Below are 16,772 nucleotides of genomic sequence, written 5' to 3'. Positions count from 1 at the left end.
ATTCCTATTGTCTTCTTACAGAATGAAGGCTTCGAACCTGCAACGCATGGCATCAGCAAAACGGACGGAAGCTGCATCAGCCACCACAGTCAGAGCAACGGGAACGGAATCGGAGGTGTCAACGGTAGCGGAATCGTCGGCCACCATCTTGGTGGAGTCCTGCGCACCACTGACCTGGCCAGCGGGGCCATGGAATGCCTGCCGATGAGCAGTGCCGCCCATCACCCACATCTGATGTCGGGTGCATCGGCGGTAGGAGCAGTTTCGGCCTCTCCCACGGCGACCGTGGTGGTTGGTGCCACGTATCCGCACCACCTGCACCACCACCACCTGAGCCACCATACGCCGTACAGCAATAGCTACGGGAGCCACCACATACACAGCGAGCAGACCAAGTCGCTGCAGGAACTGCAGCACGAGGTTGGCGCTCTGCTGGAGTTCCGGGACCTGGTCATAGAAACTTTTCCCGACCTCAAGCACAAGATGGCCTCCATGTCCGCAACGCCCTCGACTCCCACGTCTTCGGTGGGTGCCATCGGTGGCAGTCACTCGGTAGGTGGCGGCAGCTCCTCGCTGGCCACCAGGTGAGTTAAAGTTCCAAAATAGCTTTATATGTATATAAAAACCATATGTGATCTACAAAATTGTAATTTTCTTTGCAGCAGGCGTGAGTGGGAGCCGGGCATACGGATGAAGCGAAAACTGTCGCACAAAGAACCGTCCACGTCGTCAGCGGCAGCTGCTCCTTCTTCCGGAGCTGAGGCGTCGTCCTCGTCGCTGACGCGCAGCCGTAGCAACTCGCACAGCGGCAAGAAAGAGCCAAAGAGCGGAGAGAACAACAACGGAAGCGTTGTGCAAGACTCCGGCTTCTCAACGGAGACCAGTTCCTCCAAGGAAGGCCACAGTGCCTCCTCCACCAACGGTGCTATGACGGTAAGTCCGAATTGGTCCTGATCAAAACGATTACTAATTTTTCCTCTTGATCACACAGGTGGCCATAGCAGCGAATCGACTGAGCTGCGCGGAATCGGACGATGAGCTGCTCAATCTGCTGGACGTCATTCACCGCAAATCCAATCGATTACGCGAGGAAGTGGAGCACTTGCAGAGCTACGAGCGCCAGCACGGGGATGCTCAGAAGACAGGAGGTGAAGTCCAGGGTGCGAGCAAGGAGGGAATGACAGCACAGCAGTTCCGAGAGCAGGTGGAGCGATTAAATCGCGAGGATATCAAACAGCTGCGCAAGGAGCGCGACCGTCTGCTTGACAAGTTGGCCGAAATGGAGGCAGAAACGCTGACCGGGCGCATTAAGGCGGCCAAGATGAGCGACCAGGTGGAGGAGTTGGTAGGAGTGAAGAAAGATCTCGAGGAGCAACTGAAACTGGCGATGGCCCAAAAGCTAGAGTTGAGCTCGCGGGTGCAGCAGTTGCAGCAGCAACAGCAAAGCAAAAGCTCTTCCAGGTGAGACAATCCTACTGATTTTGTAATACCTGTAATACTAATCATATTTTAAAATTTCAGCGGCAGTCAGTCGGATTACTCCAGTCAACGCAACTTTCTATCCTCAGCCACCACGGTGCTCTCCAATGGCAGTCGTCCTAGCAGCAACATCATCAGCAACAACACATTCCAGCCGGTCGTACTCGATCAGCCAGCGCAGGAAGCATTCCATCAAAGCCCAGGCAGTGATATTCCATTGAGAAAACAGCAACAGCAATCCTTATCCTTGGGACGTCTTGATGGCATCGTGAGCACGCCCGGAACGCGCAACTCCAAGTGCCGTTTGACCGACTCCAAGCGATTCGCGGCCATTCTGTTGGAAACTAATGTGTTGGAGTTGCAGCGCCACTTGCTCACCCTCACCGTGCAGAACCAAGTGCTGGCCCAGAAGCTGGAATCGTCCAGCAAGTCCAAGACGCTGCTGGCCAAGCGGCTGGACAAAAACAGCGAGGAGTTTGAGCATTTGCGCTACCAGCTGGAGGAGAAGAATATCGAGCTTGAGGGCACCAAGGCGCAATTGCGGCTGGTGGAGTCTCGTCTGCAGGCGAGCAATAGCACCACCAACTCGTATCTGCACTCCTCGCAGCACGACTACGAGACCAATCGCTCTTCGGCTTCCACCACGCTAATGCTGAGTCGTCGTGGAGTTTCCGATTCGGTGGACTCTACCTCGACGGCTATGCCTGCCCCGCCAGTCACTCAGATCAGTACGCCCAGCATGAAGGCCATGGTGCCGCTGGCCATGGATGAGCTGCAGCAGCACAGTAGTAGCACGGAGTCGGCGCACGAACACGAGAATCAAGCGCTTCAAACACCCAACAGCACCAGCTCCCCCCTCAGTAAGACTATGATAAATGCAAGTCCCTGTCCGGTGGGAAGCAGTACGCCCAGTAATATAGCCGCCCGTGTGATGAGCATCAGTGTGGGTGGAGTGAGTCCGTTTGAGGCCATGACTCCTCCGCCGCGACAAAATGCGTTCCGAAAGTTTGGAAGTGCCAGCAAGCCCAGCAAGATTCCATTGCCGGGCAGCAAGGCGGCGGCCTATTTTTCGGGCAAACCGCCAACGGGAAGACCGTCGACGGCGGGACGATCGCCTCCATCGGCGAACAACTCAAGTAGCACCTCGTATGGCAGTAAATCCTCGCTGAGCAGAAGTACGGGTAATTTGCAGAGCCTGCGAAGAGCAGACACGTCCGCCTCCAATCACTCGCTGAGTACGAACACGAGCCGGAGTTCTACTTCCTCTTCGATACCGCTGGCAACCACACCTTACTCATCAGGCTCGACTGGCAATCGCAGCCAGCCGACAGCCGCAACGACTCCGTCCCCGCGTGTGCTCCAGAACTCGCCGCTGCCCAAGCTGAAGCGGGATACGATCAGCTCCAGGGTGCGTCATCTGGACTCCCTGTCACGTGCCCAGCAGTCGCCGGAGGGCCTGAAGGGCACCACCACCAACTCCACCTCCATTGCCGCTCAGCTGAGCTCGACGCTGCGCAAAGATCTCCAGCTGAGTGGAAACGGGACCGGAGCTCCCTATAATCAGCACCACCTGAACCACAGGCGCAGTGGTCACTCGCCGGCATCGAACTCCTCTGGCAGCGGCGTGTCCAGGCGTTACAGTAGTGCCTCGACAGGGGGTTCCGGTGGTCGAGCCATCGGCCGGGATCAGGGTGAGCCCACCACGCCCACATCCAGCTATGGCGGCGACAGTGATAGTGGCAAGGTACGCACTCTCAAATCAACATTTTTGGGTTGGTTCAAGTGAATTATTATAATACTACTGATAATACCGATACATACATTTATATATATATATGAATATCTACTGATTACCGTTTAATATGCCTTCGATAACATTTACGAAACAACAAAGAACCACAAGATCATCATCTTCGTTACAGTTTATGAAATCAAATCAAAACGATTTAAAACAAGTACAGAAATCAGCAGCTTACGAACCCGATATTAACTGTTTACGTTAATATTCATTGTTACGTGCATATAATTTATTTAAACATACAATTAACCCATGGCATATATACTCTAAAAACATATATACAACAGTTACATGCATATATTCGAAATCCAAAAGTCAGAAACATTAATGAAACACGTTAGCGTCTCGTGCCTAAGAAAGGAAATATGTTTTCTGCCCTCGTTGTTTGTCTTATTAATTGTCAAATGGGATCTTTTCAACAAGAAATAGATAATTTAACAATGATTGTGTTGCCAATAGGACTATTTCCTATTTTGTTTACGAATGTTTGCTTTATTAACGAAAGCAAATAATTTATCAATTGATTTTTGGTAGTACATGTTTACAATTTGACTATCAATTGTAATATTTGAATATTTGTTGAGAACTTGGATATTTCCCATTACAGTAATTTCGTTGTAATTTTTATTTTGTTCTAATTTTTTTTGTAATCCAAAACGTTTCCAAGCTATTTCTTGCCATAGCTACGTCAACTTCACGAAGATGACTTTTGTGCAGAGTAAAAGAAAAACACAAGCCCTTGACAAATCAATAATTCTTCGGTCCAAGAATGGTCAACACACCTCACTAGTCTCAACAGGATGTTCGATTTTTCGCACCCTAGAATACAGTTTCAAGACCCTGCTGCTTTTGCTTTGGGTTTGGGTCGTTGACTCAACACTTGGCTAGTGAAAGGTGCAGCCTATCAAACTCTCACTGCCTATCGATGCCTTAGGTGCTTAGTAGCCGCTTTAATTAATCAGCAATTACACACTAGCAGCGGTGGCAGCAACAACAATAAGCAGCAGCAACAGCAATGTTTCCCCTATATAGTTATGTATATACAAAAGAAAATGAATCAAAAGTCAAATGCATGTACGATATCATTTCATTTACTCATATGTTATGCAAATCACGATTATGTGTGGCTTAGTATATTTTCCTCAAGTATGCATGCCTCATTGTTGGATCAGCCAGTTTCTCATTGTGTTCGAAAGCGAGTTTAAGCATAATTATTAGTTTGCGTGTGTATTAAAAATTATTATTATTACTATTGCTTTCTTTGTAATTAATTTAAGCTATACTTAAACTATTATTGGGCTTAATTTAAAGGCATATTTATTAATTTGTGTATGAAGCAGGCGGGCTTAAACCAACCTATGCGTGTACGCTATAACATAAAAATATAAAACCGATTATATAGCATATGACAGACTTTTCTATTTATTTCTTAAATTTAAAAAGGAAAAAAACATTTCTCTTGTGTTGCAGTAACAGAAATACTAAGTTAGAAAGCCAGTAAGATTTAAGAACCTGCAAGAAGATTGCTTTTGTCGTATGGTTTGATTGCGTTTGAGGAATAGTTCTTTTGATCATCATGTGGTCGATAGCTCATTCGAAGATCCAACTAACAACACACTCATATTCATTCACATTTACACCAGGGCAAAAACACCATCGACAGCATCGAGTGCTTTGTTTTGGCTTTGTTTGTGCATTACAAACCACCCAAGAAAGAATTCAATTAGATGATCACACTTGAAATAATTTGTATCTAATGCTGTAATTTCTTTTACTTTTACTTTTTCTTTCTGCGCCTTTCTACCCTGTTTGTATGTCTACTCCAAAAACAAAACAATAATTTATACTGTCTGTTGTTGTCATAACTCACTTATATACTCGTATTTTGTATATCCGAAAAACTGACCGATCCAAAAATATTCCCGCAAAAAAACATATAAAATATGTATGTACATAAAAATATGTCCAACCAACCAACCAACAACAAAACCAACCAACCCAAAATCCCAAAAACCGCCAACAATCCAAAATGTAACTAAAACCATTGTGAAAACAGATACAAGCCACTTATCCTAACAAACGCCAGGCTACACTGAGAAAATAAGCGTCGGAGTTGGTATGGATAGCAGAAGTTACCCATATTCGTGGACTAAAGGTGGTGTACTGATTGACTGATTGATTGACGTGTTGGTGGTGAATACATAAATTTTGACTGCATGCCAAATACAAAAAAAAAGAAGAAACTTAATCCTGAAATGCTAAACATGTAAAGAGAGTGCGACTGGAGTTTTTGGTATCGGACAGCCACAGATAAAACCGATGGCCAAACGACAAGGAGCAGCGCCCTCGCCCAGTACATCCTCCTCAGCTCAGATCAGCTCAGCCCCAAAATCCAGCTCAGATCTCAATCTCGAGCCCTCTGTTGTAAATCGTTTGTCTGTTTTGTTTTTGGCCCAAAAGCAAAGACAATGAAGTAGACACTTTGCCGCCAATCGTTATACGCGTAAGTCTCTTTTGTTGTATCTCACCTAGTAGGTTAAGTTCTACCATTTCTCCAAACCAAACCAAACCAATCCACAAATCCCAACACCGCCAAACCCACGGCTTTCTTTTGCTTTACCCCACACTGAGTTACACCAGCAATGGTTTTTTGATTTCGATGTAGTTCGTTGTAGATCTAGCCTACCAAGACTATCTAGACCTAGACCCTCACCCTTTCTACAATAGCAAAACGGGCAGTGCGCACAAAAAACAAACACAAACTTTTAAAATTGCCAAGTAAGGTAAACGAAATGAGTGACTTAATAACCGCTGTACATAAACTGATTGATTGGTTGATTGATTGATCGCCCACTGTGCTAACCAAAACTATATATATACTTATTGTGCCAGAGGTTGAGGGATCTAACCGCTGTCCAAGAGATCAAATCTCCCGCAACATGCTAACCCCAAAAACTTAAATATTTTAATTACCATTCTTTTCGTTAATGTGCCTAAACAGCCGTCTAAACCCCTTTCTTACCTCTGTTTGCGTTCTAATTTTCATTACCTGATTGTCCATTGTACCAAAGAATTGATATTCTATTCTGTTCTTCTTTGCTCTCCCCCGAATTCCCCGCAAACGATGCTTAGAATTTGGCCAACACCGTTGAAAAGCCAAATTTCCGTCTCAATAACCAAAATTGGCAACTATGGCAAACGAGCAGCAGCAGCCAGGGAAAGATTCAAATGGAACGATATCTACCCCATGAGCTGCACGATGTGTCCGAGGAGACGGCCTATGATTCGTACTACACCGAGTATACCACGCCCGATTCCATGGACTGTGGCAGTGCCAATCTCCTGGTCACTTTCGACTATGGCTACTGTGACTCCATGGAGGCCAGAGCTAATCCTGCAGCCCCGGAGGATGATGATCGGGGCGATGGCGTTGATCCTGATCATGGTGATGGGTGTGCAGACGAGGTGGATGCCATCTGGTTTGGTACTCCGCCCAGGGATAAGAAGGACGAGAAACTGTTTGAGGTGCATCATGTGCAGCACAAGCTGCTGGATGACAGCATGCAGTCCTTGATTTCCTACGACGTTGATGATTTTGAGGAGGAGCTATCGGAACCAGAGCCAGATGAAGAGATTTTCTATGATAGCATTGAGTGTGTTTAAGTGATTCCCGGGTGCAGGTGTTCAACTATCAACTTTCATATCTAAACTAGTCCTTATTTTCAAACCCCCGTTTCACACGTTGTTTTGTAATTATCGAAAGAAAATGGATAAATATGTGTATGTAGCTGTAGTATAGTGTTACGTGATGTGTATAATGTTGATTTAGATATATTTGGTTTAACTATCCAACGGCCCTGAAATTATCGATTGTAACTGAAATGAATTGTGACTGAATTGTATTGATCGTAATGTTTGTTTTCTCCATTAACCATTCAGGGCTTTAGTCTTTACGTAAATGGTTTCTTCGACTATTTATTAATAGCATATAATATGTATGCCTTACCAACTACTTTGTATGTAAAATATTATTTAGAGCGTGTGCATCTTTGTAAGAGTCGTAAGTTAGTTATCCTGCACCATTGCCTATTTACTCAAAACTACATTTAATTGACTCGAACTAGGCCGGCTAAGTAGTTTAGTTGTTAATCAAATTTAGTTAACACATCGCATCTAATGTATGTATGTACAGTTTGGTATACTATCTTATTATGTATGTATTCTATTTAAGTCGAAAGGCAATTGTAATAGGCTCTATCTATCATGTTATCACGAAACTGCGTTTACTACATTTATAAAAACAACAGACATAGAAGTGAGGGAAACCAACATTTATGATTCACATTAAAGCTAATAATAATATATTCAAAAGGCAGCAAATGTAGACATGTATCCATTTAAACAAATGTAATTGATAAACACATAAATGAAAAAAAAAACACTAAAATAAAAATTATAAAAAATACATAGCCAAATGAGTTTTTATTGAAGGCGTTGGATTGCTTCGGTAAGTTTTGCCCACATGTATATACATTATTTTTCAATATTTTCAAATCAATAAATAATGGCGGTGCATACTTTTTCTTTGACACACTTATAGACGTATATATCAATCAAAATCAATCCAAGTTAACCCTCAGACTGCTGGGCGGCTTTTCAATGGCCAAGTGGCATAAATTGAAGTTAATTGATATTCAAATTTTGTAAATGCAGTGCAAATTTTCGAACCACCTTTTTCACTCGAAACGTGACCGAGTGTCATTTTCAAATTTCGCATAATTGAATAAGAGCGTGAAAGAGTTCGGAGAAAGGTATTTTGGGCTCTCATGTAAGCACCGCTCTCTTATTGGCGCCCCAGTGGGAGCACTTGGTACTCGAGACTGGGTCTCAGGCTCAACCAGTTGGCTATGTGCGCTCCCTGCCAGCGGAACATACAAATCCGGAACGGGTTTCGCCTGCGTTCACTAACCCCAGACCCTTGAAAGCGTTTGGCTTGGGACTAATAAACCGATATTGAGAACCTGCCGGCGATTAGTTGACTCCCCAAACGCCTCCATAAATGTGGGATTCCTCAGATATGCGCTTATCACAGCACTGCGAACGCCGCTAAAGTTGGGGACCGCTAAAATCTGATAACGGCAGCATGGATTTCGAGGAGATTCTGGCCAAGTGCGGCAACAGCAGTCGTTATCAGTTCGTACTGCTGGCGCTTTATGGCTACCTAATGGTCGTCGTTTCGATGCACTATTTCTCGCAAAACGTCATTAGTTTTGTGCCCGACCATTGGTGCTATCACGAGCAGCTGGAGAATCGCAGTTTCGCTGAAATCGAGAAGATATATTCTCAATTCGAGAAGCCCTCGTGCACGCGGCTGGAGAAGATCGATGAGGATGGGCAGAATCACACGCTTAGTACGGAGCGCTGCAATCGATGGATCTATAAGTACGACTTTGGGTACAAAAGTATGAATACTGAGGTGAGTGCGTGATTAAAAATATTGTCTGTTTTAGAAAATCTATGTTAGCTTTGGTTGTTATTATGTTTCAGCTAAACTGGGTCTGCGATGAGGCATACAAAGCCCGAGTGGGTCAGTCGCTTTTCTTTGTGGGCTCGGTGTGCGGAACTTTGGCTTTCGGCCTGCTTGGTGATCGAATAGGACGCATTAAGGCCTTGATTTTGGCCAACTGGTGTGGCTTCTTGGGCGATTTCTCAACCATATTCGCTGACAGCCTGACTTCTTTCTCGATCAGCCGTTTTATATCTGGATTGGCGGCTGATGCCAACTCCTATCTCATGTACATACTGAGTAAGTAGTTGCATGGAGTTCACATTTAATGACTAGTTTAATTGGGTCTTTCTGTAAAGTTCTCGAATACGTTTCACCCTCTTTGAGAAATGTGGGTCTAAATACAGTTTTGGGCAGTTTTTACTGTCTTGGCCTGATCGGAGCCGGCTGGCTAGCTGTTTGGGTGGGCCACTGGCGCATTTTCCTGGCCTGCTCCTCGGTTCCTCTACTGCTGGTTACGCTGTTCTACTTCCTCGTCCAGGAGAGCGCCCAATGGCTGGTCACGCGGAACGATGTTGATGGAGCCATTAGGCGATTGCAGCGTGTGGCCAAGATCAATCGCCGCCAGGTGGCTGACGAAGACTTCAAGGATTTTCGCAGCTACTGCGAGCAGCACTATCGCAAGGATAACGACAAGGAGGAGCACGCAAAGTTGCTGGACATGCTGAAAACACCGCGCATGCGCAGCACTGCATTTAAACTGCTGCTCATATTGTAAGTACTAGATGAAATATATTGATTTATTTAATGACTTACTCTGTGTCTGCAGTATAATCATTGTTCCCTGCTACAACACCATCGCTCGCAATGTTGAGGGTCTCGGCATTTCGCCCTTCATCATGTTTTCCCTAAACGCGCTGACGCTGCCACCCTCAGGTTATCTACAGGGTCTGCTCCAGGATCGGATGGGTCGCAAGGCCACCGCGGTGGGTTGGATGGCCATAACAGGAATATTTGCCGTCGCCGCTGGTCTGGTGATATCGCAAGGAAGCAATCGAAATGTACTGCTGCTGGTGGGTCTAACAATGGCGGCCAGATTTGGAGTTTCCATTGCCGATGGTGCCAGTTCCCAGTTCTCCACTGAACTAATCCCCACCAGCGTGCGGGGAAGGGGCGTGGCCGTGGTGCATGTGGCTGGATTTGCCGCCTCCTTCCTCTCTCCGTACATCCTTCACCTGGGCACCTACTTCAAGCCAGCTCCTTCGATCATTTTGGGTCTGCTCTTCCTATCCGGAGCCTATGTGTGTCTGCTGCTGCCAGAGACTCGCAATAAGAAGCTTCCAATGTCCTTGGCCGAAGGAGAGGAGTTCGGTCGCGGAGAAGGCATTTTTGACTTTCTTCGTCATATGTTTAAGAGGGAAGGCAGTAAATCAGAGGTGGAAATGGGTCCCACCATTGTTGAGGAGGACACTCTGATCAATAAGCCGGTTCAGCAGTAAGTGCTGTTGTTATATAAAATAGAAGTAATAAAAAATATATCGTTCTTTAATTTGCATAGCAGCTTAACATTCTTATCACTCTAAGCTACGAAATGCCCCACACTTTGCATAACCCGATATGCAGTCGAAAATTGTAGAGATTTTATAGTATTTATATGTATTTCTCAGCTCTAAATTGGCCACGCAACATTGTTAGCTGGGTGTAAAGTCTTTAGCATCAACAAAACTGTCTGCATAAATAAACAGCAACATAGTTGTATATTTTGAATAGGAGACTGCCGATTACAGCGATGATATGGGAGCAACCAAGTCGCTTATCAACCCCAATAATTAAATCACAACATATAAGTTATGATCGAATCGGGCCGAGCTCAGTTCAGTTCAGTTCGCCCACTTGAATAGGAGACTTATCAGCTGCGGAGAGGGAGCAGCAAGAGTCGTCGATTCGACTATTTAACTCCAATATCAGTTTACCGCAGCCGCTTTCACAACGCGCTCTTAACTATTCGATGGAGGCGTTCGCCGAGCAGAGCAGAGGACCAACAGCGCTGGCGGCTACTGCCAGTGGCAGTACGTGCGTGGCAGCGGAAGAGAGCGGACCACACCGAACACAGATACTTTGAAGGCACCCACGTAGCGGTGCATCTGCGGACATGGCCATGGACTTTGAGGAAATACTGGTCAAGTGCGGTGACTCCCATCGCTACCAGTACATGCTGTTGGCTCTCTACGGACTGTTGATGTTCATTGTGTCCCGGCACTACTTCGCCCAAAACGTCATTGGGTTTGTGCCCGATCACTGGTGCTATCACGAACAGCTGGAGAATCGTAGCTATGCCGAAATAGCTGCCATATACGCCCCATTCAAGAGGCCTTCGTGCACGCGACTGGCATCGATCAACATGGATGGTAGCAATGCCACGGCCAGCAGTGAGCCCTGCAATCGATGGATTTACCACTATGACCATGGATTCATAAGCATGAACGCTGATGTAAGTCCCTGTTTGTGGCGCCACTTAAGTGCATTGCATCTAAGAGTATTTCCATTGTTTACAGCTGAATTGGGTATGTGATGATGCGTACAAGGCTCGAGTGGGTCAGTCCCTGTTCTTTGTGGGCTCCATGTGTGGCACCCTGTTGTTTGGTCTACTTGGCGATAGGATCGGACGCATCCGGGCTGTAGTTTTGGCCAATTGGTGTGGCTTCCTGGGCGACTCGGCTACCATTTTTGCGGAGACCCTGGTGACCTTCTCGGCCAGCCGATTTGTATCCGGACTGGCTGCAGAGGCAAACTCCTACCTCATGTTTATTCTGGGTATGTTATCATTTAACAGCTTTTGGACTTATCTATATAGTCTTAACTTTCCTACCAAATATAACAGTTTTGGAGTACGTATCTCCGACGATGCGAAGTGTGGGCTTGAACTTGACTATGTGTATTTTTTACTGTCTGGGCCTGATATGTGCGTCTTGGCAAGCCGTCTGGTTGGGTAGTTGGCGTTCCTTCATGGTCTGGACCGCCCTGCCGCAGCTGTTGATCACCGGGTTCTACTTTCTGATTCAGGAGAGCGCCCAGTGGCTGGTCACGCGCCACGACTTCGATGGAGCTGAATTGAGGCTACGCCGTGTGGCCAAGTTCAATCGGCGCGATGTCAGCGAGGCGGACTATGAGCTATTCCGTCAGCATTGCAAGACGAAGGAGTCGGAGGCCAGAAGCCAGATGTCCATGCAGAAGCAGGCACGTCTCATTGACTCATTCAAGCTGCCACGGCTGCGTCGCCGCCTGATCTATGTGACGGTCGTCTTGTGAGTAAATTAAGAAATTTATGTTTTATAAATTTAATTTATGTATATAATTTTTCTAGTTCGATAGTGACGCTTTGCTACAACACGATGTCTCGCAATGTGGAAGGTCTCAGCATTTCGCCGTTCGTCATGTTCATTCTTTTCGCCCTGACCTTGCCTCCATCAGGCATCTTCCAGACCCAAGTCCAGAAGCACTTCGGTCGCAAGTTCACCTCGGTGGTCAGCATGACAGCAACTGGATTGATGACTGCGACCACAGGCATTCTCTTGACCTTTTGGACGCAGCACAGCGCCACGGTGATGGTGTGCCTCCTGCTGATGTGCCGGTTTGGGATCTCCGTGACCACGGGATCCACCATGCAGATATCGACTGAGCTAATGCCAACCTGTGTGAGATCCAGTGGTTTGGCGGTGATTCATGTCACCGCAGCAGCCTTGTCCTTCATCTCGCCCTTTATACTCCACTTGGACACATATTTCCGGGCAGCATCCTCGATCATTACCTGCATTCTGCTCCTAGTTAGCGCCTGGATTTGCCTGCTCCTGTCGGAGACGAGAAACAAAAAGCTGCCGTTGACATTAGCGGAGGGCGAGGAGTTTGGCAAGGGCGAGCGGATGTTCGACTTTATGAGGGGCTTTAAAAAGGAAGATCAACACGATCTCAGCGCTGACACCAATGAGAAACTAATGGGGGATAAGCGTACTTACTAAGTAGGTGCTTAATATACTGTCAGGATTGGATACTGCCTTAGTGTAGCTGCCTATTGCATTTAACTGTGTTCATAATAATTTATTTTGAGCAAAGTGTTAGCCGAAACAGGCCTGTATAGTTAATTAAGTTTTTGTAAAATATTGCTTGTGATCTTTATAATCACGCTAACTAAAAAGTTGCTAATCAAATTCATATGCTAAACATTTATAGTCTCTTTTTATATATACTTGCAGACTATTTCATAACAACATTAGTGTTTAAAGTACAAGATAATATAGCTGACAATAAGAAAGACAAGACGACTGTCAAATAATTATTGTTGTCAGTGGTTTGGATAAGAACGATTTAGTCATAATATAGTTTTGTTTAGCTTGTGGGTGATAAAATATATGTATGTCTGCGAACAACCCGCATTTAAACATAATTATAATTGGGTTTGAAAAGCCCTAACAACATATGTTATTAAAGCCCTGAATTGTATAGATCTATATATACAGGGTATATGGTTTTTATGCTAGCATTATCTAAGTGCACTACTGACCTCATGTGTATTACACTTGGGAAAGATCGGCGATTCGTTGTTTTTTTTTGGATTTATTAAGAGTCCACTGAACTTGTTGTTCTGTGTTTGATTCGCATTTCTGAGGTCGCGTGGTGTGTTTATCTAGTCCAGAGAAGGCTTTCCTCCTCGGTGAGACGCCGGCGTTTGTTTAGATTGGAGTGAATGAGTGAATTCACTTAAATAATAAAGCGTCTGCGTTTGAGCAGCCCGCCATATAGACGATAGGCTGCCTCAAAACAATCTTATCGCTGTTGGACGTAGACTCAATGTGCGAATCCGGCCACCTAGCACTCTTTACCCGCGCCTCGGAATTGGAATCGGAACGGTTTCGCCTCGGCACGGATTGGCGGGGTTTAGTCTTAATAGAATCTCAGCGAGAGCACGTCATGGATTTCGACCAGATCTTGGAGAAGTGCGGCAGTGCGGGTCGCTATCAGTACCTGATGATACTGCTGCTCGGCTACATAGCCTTCACGACGACCGTGCACTATTACTCGCAGAACATAATTGGGTTTGTGCCCCAGCACTGGTGTTATCATGAGGCGCTCGAGGATCGTAGTTTCGAGGAGATAGCCGCCATATATGCCCCATTTGGCAAGGAGGCCTCCTGCACCCGACTGGATAAGATCGAGGGCGACAGGGTGACGGTGAGTAATGAGACGTGCCAGCGTTGGATATACAACTATGACTTTGGCTTCAGGAGCATGAATGCAGAGGTGAGTTTATTACGATATGCGAAAGGTTTTCCAATTTAAAGTGGTATCTTCGATCGATCAGCTAAACTGGGTGTGTAATGATGCCTACAAGGCACGGATCGGACAATCTCTATTCTTCCTGGGCTCCCTGATGGGCACCTTCACCTTCGGCGTCCTGGGCGACAGGATCGGCAGAGTGAGAGCAGTGATCCTGGCCAATCAGTGTGGATTCGTGGGCGACTTTCTTACCACCTACGCCTCCAACTTAGTGCAGTTCGCCATCTTTCGGTGCATTTCTGGGCTCGCCGCTACAGCAAATTATTATCTGATGTTTATTCTGGGTAAGCACTGCGAGATATCGCTGAGAAAGAGTGGAGATCATGGAAAATCTGGTACATACATACATACATATAATTCAGAGTCAACAACAGTGCCTACTCCTTATTACTTCCTGGACTTCCAACAATAGCTTTACCAGATGGTACAAAAAAATACTTAATAATATTATAAAATAAAAAAAAAAACATTTTAAAGTTCTTCTATTAGTTCAGATCTTTTCGTAGATTAACATTGTTTTTAAAATTTTAAAAATAATATTTCATAATTTAATACCCTTTCTAGTGCTGGAATACTTGGCGCCCAAACTAAGGAATATGGCCATTAGTGGAACCCTGGGCATTTGCTTTTGTCTGGGAGCTCTGGTGGCCCCTTGGCTTTCCGTACTGGCTGGCAACTGGCGGATCTACCTGACCTGCTCGGCTTTGCTCCAGTTAGTGGTGGCTTTGTTCTACTTTGTGGTCCAGGAGAGCGCTCAATGGCTAATCACTCGTACAAATGTGGAGGGGGCCATTGCCAGACTGAAGCACATTGCCCACTTCAATGGAATGGAGGTGAAAGCAGCTGACTTTGAAGCCTTCAGGAGGAACTGCATCGTCAAGAGGAAGCTTTCAAACCAACCGGAACAAACGGCAGGAATTTTCGATTTATTGCGGACTCCTAATCTGAGGAAGATATCGCTGCTGGTGGTTTTCACTTTGTAAGTGAGGTTTGTAATTAATAATTTTGTCTATTTAATAGTTGGTATTTCCATATTTGTCTTCATAGTATGCTGACTTCGCTGAGCTTCAATACCATCTCTAGAAATGTGGAGGGCCTGGGACTTTCACCGTTTGTGGTCTTCTCGCTCTTTGCGGTGGTCGTTCCCCCGTCTGGATTTATTCAGGGCCTACTGCAGAGCCGAGTTGGCCGCAAAGCCACTGCATTTCTGGCCATGCTCTGCACCGGACTACTGTCCTGCGCTTTGGGCGTGGCCCTCTCCACGGAGGGCGCTCACAAGAACGTGACCTTGCTGCTGGCCTTCGCCCTGCCCATGCGGCTGGGCATCTCCATGTGCTACACGGTCACCTCGCAGTTCGCCTCCGAGCTGCTGCCCACTTGTGTGCGCTCGCGCGGAATTGCTGCAGTGCATCTGGCTGCGGCGGGTGCCTCCTTTGTGTCCCCCTACCTCATTCATCTGGGCACTAAGCTGGCGGCCGCTCCGTCCCTCATCCTGGCTCTGCTCCTACTTACCGCATCCGGATGCACTCTCATGCTGCCGGAAACGAACAATAGGTAAGGGTCATGGTATTTGAAATGATGGAAGGAGGCGTGTTGAAATGTGTTTTCCTTTTCATTCTCCACAGACAACTGCCCATCACATTGGCCGATGGAGAGGCATTTGGGAAGGGCGAATCCATGTTGTCCTTTGATTGTTGGCGTCGCCACGATGACGATGTGTCCAAGGAAGCCACCGAAGAAGTGAAGCTGCACCAGCTCAACGGACAAACGAAATCCGAAACGGAAGCGGAAGTGTAGAGTGAAGCCCATTCGAAGTATTTCCCCATAGACTTTAAGAACCAATCCCAAAGGGTATTAGCAAAAGAAGTGGACAGTGTAGTTGCGAAAGTTGTCAGTAGATGTGAAGTTTGCTTTATTTTATTGATTCACTGCTGTTCACAATTTATAACACTATTTTAACTTAGCAACTTGTATTGAGCCAATTTCTTGAGTTCATCAGCTTGTTGGAATCGTGTGTGTCGGTATTGTTGCCATTGTATTAAGTACTTACTTGTAAGTAAAGGGATCATAAGTATCTTGTATTTTGTAAATGGTTATGTAAACTCTTGTAATTTGTAACGCTTAAATGCCATAAACATAATAACGGCTACAATTTGATCGCCTCTTCATCCTGCCCCGATTGCCATGGAAAGTCTTACAAACTCTAGCGTACAACAGCTCGGAATCTCAATTGGGATTTCCGCATTGCAAAACTGACCGATCAAAGGTCTGTTCCCTTAAATCTAAGTGTAAAGTCCAACGCAGACATGGCGAGAAGTGATTTAGGGCCCTTGTCGCAGGTTGCCAGATAATACAATTTGAAACTATAAAGGTTCTCTACCAACTCATTAGCTTATTTAGCAAAGAAATAACCAAACTAACAAACTAACTGTAGAATTCAATGTAAAACCATATAAACGAGCTCAAAATATTGTACTCAGGGCAGTACAGGGATATACGTATTAATGCTTTTAGGAAGGCAACCGCAGCGTTTTTCATATCCTCTGCTATAACTATGTATATTTGTGTATCTTATGTGTGTATTCGCTAAAAAAGTTTTCTACATTAACGCAACTTGTGTATCTTTGGGGGGGAGGGAAAGGCTCTGGGCCCTCTAAC

At 45.8% G+C, this 16,772-nt stretch overlaps 4 protein-coding genes across 11 annotated transcripts in view; all 4 read left to right on the top strand.

The window, feature by feature from the left end:
• Window positions 1-7,606, top strand: part of LOC117144458 — a 60,892-nt gene extending 53,286 nt beyond the window's left edge. For 3 of the 7 annotated variants that reach the window (XM_033309613.1, XM_033309616.1, XM_033309615.1), the window contains 5 exons: window positions 22-584; window positions 663-933; window positions 992-1,461; window positions 1,522-3,223; window positions 6,410-7,606. In XM_033309613.1, coding sequence (XP_033165504.1) covers window positions 22-584; window positions 663-933; window positions 992-1,461; window positions 1,522-3,223; window positions 6,410-6,940 — 3,537 coding nt within the window. In that variant the 3' untranslated portion in view covers window positions 6,941-7,606. Of the gene's footprint in view, window positions 1-21; window positions 585-662; window positions 934-991; window positions 1,462-1,521; window positions 3,224-5,333; window positions 6,284-6,409 lie in introns of those variants that run through there. The other 4 variants (XR_004459641.1, XR_004459642.1, XM_033309614.1 and 1 more) reach the window with 4 other exon arrangements.
• A 575-nt stretch (window positions 7,607-8,181) lies between these two features.
• LOC117143002 (organic cation transporter protein) lies at window positions 8,182-10,343 on the top strand. Its single transcript, XM_033307367.1, has 4 exons — window positions 8,182-8,753; window positions 8,825-9,083; window positions 9,143-9,557; window positions 9,613-10,343. Exons 1-4 carry the CDS (start codon window positions 8,421-8,423, stop codon window positions 10,280-10,282), a joined length of 1,677 nt encoding a protein of 558 aa, XP_033163258.1. The 5' UTR covers window positions 8,182-8,420; the 3' UTR covers window positions 10,283-10,343.
• An 86-nt stretch (window positions 10,344-10,429) lies between these two features.
• LOC117143003 (solute carrier family 22 member 13) lies at window positions 10,430-12,817 on the top strand. The gene is made up of 4 exons (XM_033307368.1): window positions 10,430-11,274; window positions 11,339-11,597; window positions 11,665-12,088; window positions 12,148-12,817. Exons 1-4 carry the CDS (start codon window positions 10,936-10,938, stop codon window positions 12,797-12,799), a joined length of 1,674 nt encoding a protein of 557 aa, XP_033163259.1. The 5' UTR covers window positions 10,430-10,935; the 3' UTR covers window positions 12,800-12,817.
• Window positions 12,818-13,609: 792 nt separating this feature from the next.
• LOC117143001 (solute carrier family 22 member 6) lies at window positions 13,610-16,675 on the top strand. Of its 2 annotated transcripts, XM_033307365.1 has the most exons (5): window positions 13,610-14,078; window positions 14,140-14,398; window positions 14,679-15,093; window positions 15,162-15,668; window positions 15,740-16,675. In XM_033307365.1, exons 1-5 carry the CDS (start codon window positions 13,629-13,631, stop codon window positions 15,909-15,911), a joined length of 1,803 nt encoding a protein of 600 aa, XP_033163256.1. In that variant the 5' UTR covers window positions 13,610-13,628; the 3' UTR covers window positions 15,912-16,675. The 2 variants fall into 2 exon arrangements, with proteins under 2 accessions (XP_033163256.1, XP_033163257.1); XM_033307366.1 differs by lacking the exon at window positions 15,740-16,675 and having other exon boundaries at window positions 14,679-15,102; window positions 15,162-15,241.
• Window positions 16,676-16,772: the final 97 nt, after the last annotated feature.

This window comes from Drosophila mauritiana, chromosome 3R, assembly GCF_004382145.1.
Source record: "Drosophila mauritiana strain mau12 chromosome 3R, ASM438214v1, whole genome shotgun sequence".
In the NCBI taxonomy this organism is placed as follows: domain Eukaryota; kingdom Metazoa; phylum Arthropoda; class Insecta; order Diptera; family Drosophilidae; genus Drosophila; species Drosophila mauritiana.
This window is presented reverse-complemented; position numbering and strand designations above follow the sequence as displayed.

Coding starts and splice junctions, on each gene's coding strand:
- LOC117143002 (XM_033307367.1), top strand. CDS start 8,421: ATGGATTTCGAGGAGATTCTGGCCAAGTGCGGCAACAGCAGTCGTTAT. Junction 9,084..9,142: donor CTATCTCATGTACATACTGA/GTAAGTAGTTGC, acceptor CTTTCTGTAAAG/TTCTCGAATACGTTTCACCC. Junction 9,558..9,612: donor TTTAAACTGCTGCTCATATT/GTAAGTACTAGA, acceptor CTGTGTCTGCAG/TATAATCATTGTTCCCTGCT.
- LOC117143003 (XM_033307368.1), top strand. CDS start 10,936: ATGGCCATGGACTTTGAGGAAATACTGGTCAAGTGCGGTGACTCCCAT. Junction 11,598..11,664: donor CTACCTCATGTTTATTCTGG/GTATGTTATCAT, acceptor CAAATATAACAG/TTTTGGAGTACGTATCTCCG. Junction 12,089..12,147: donor ATCTATGTGACGGTCGTCTT/GTGAGTAAATTA, acceptor TAATTTTTCTAG/TTCGATAGTGACGCTTTGCT.
- LOC117143001 (XM_033307365.1), top strand. CDS start 13,629: ATGTGCGAATCCGGCCACCTAGCACTCTTTACCCGCGCCTCGGAATTG. Junction 14,399..14,678: donor TTATCTGATGTTTATTCTGG/GTAAGCACTGCG, acceptor TACCCTTTCTAG/TGCTGGAATACTTGGCGCCC. Junction 15,094..15,161: donor CTGCTGGTGGTTTTCACTTT/GTAAGTGAGGTT, acceptor TTGTCTTCATAG/TATGCTGACTTCGCTGAGCT.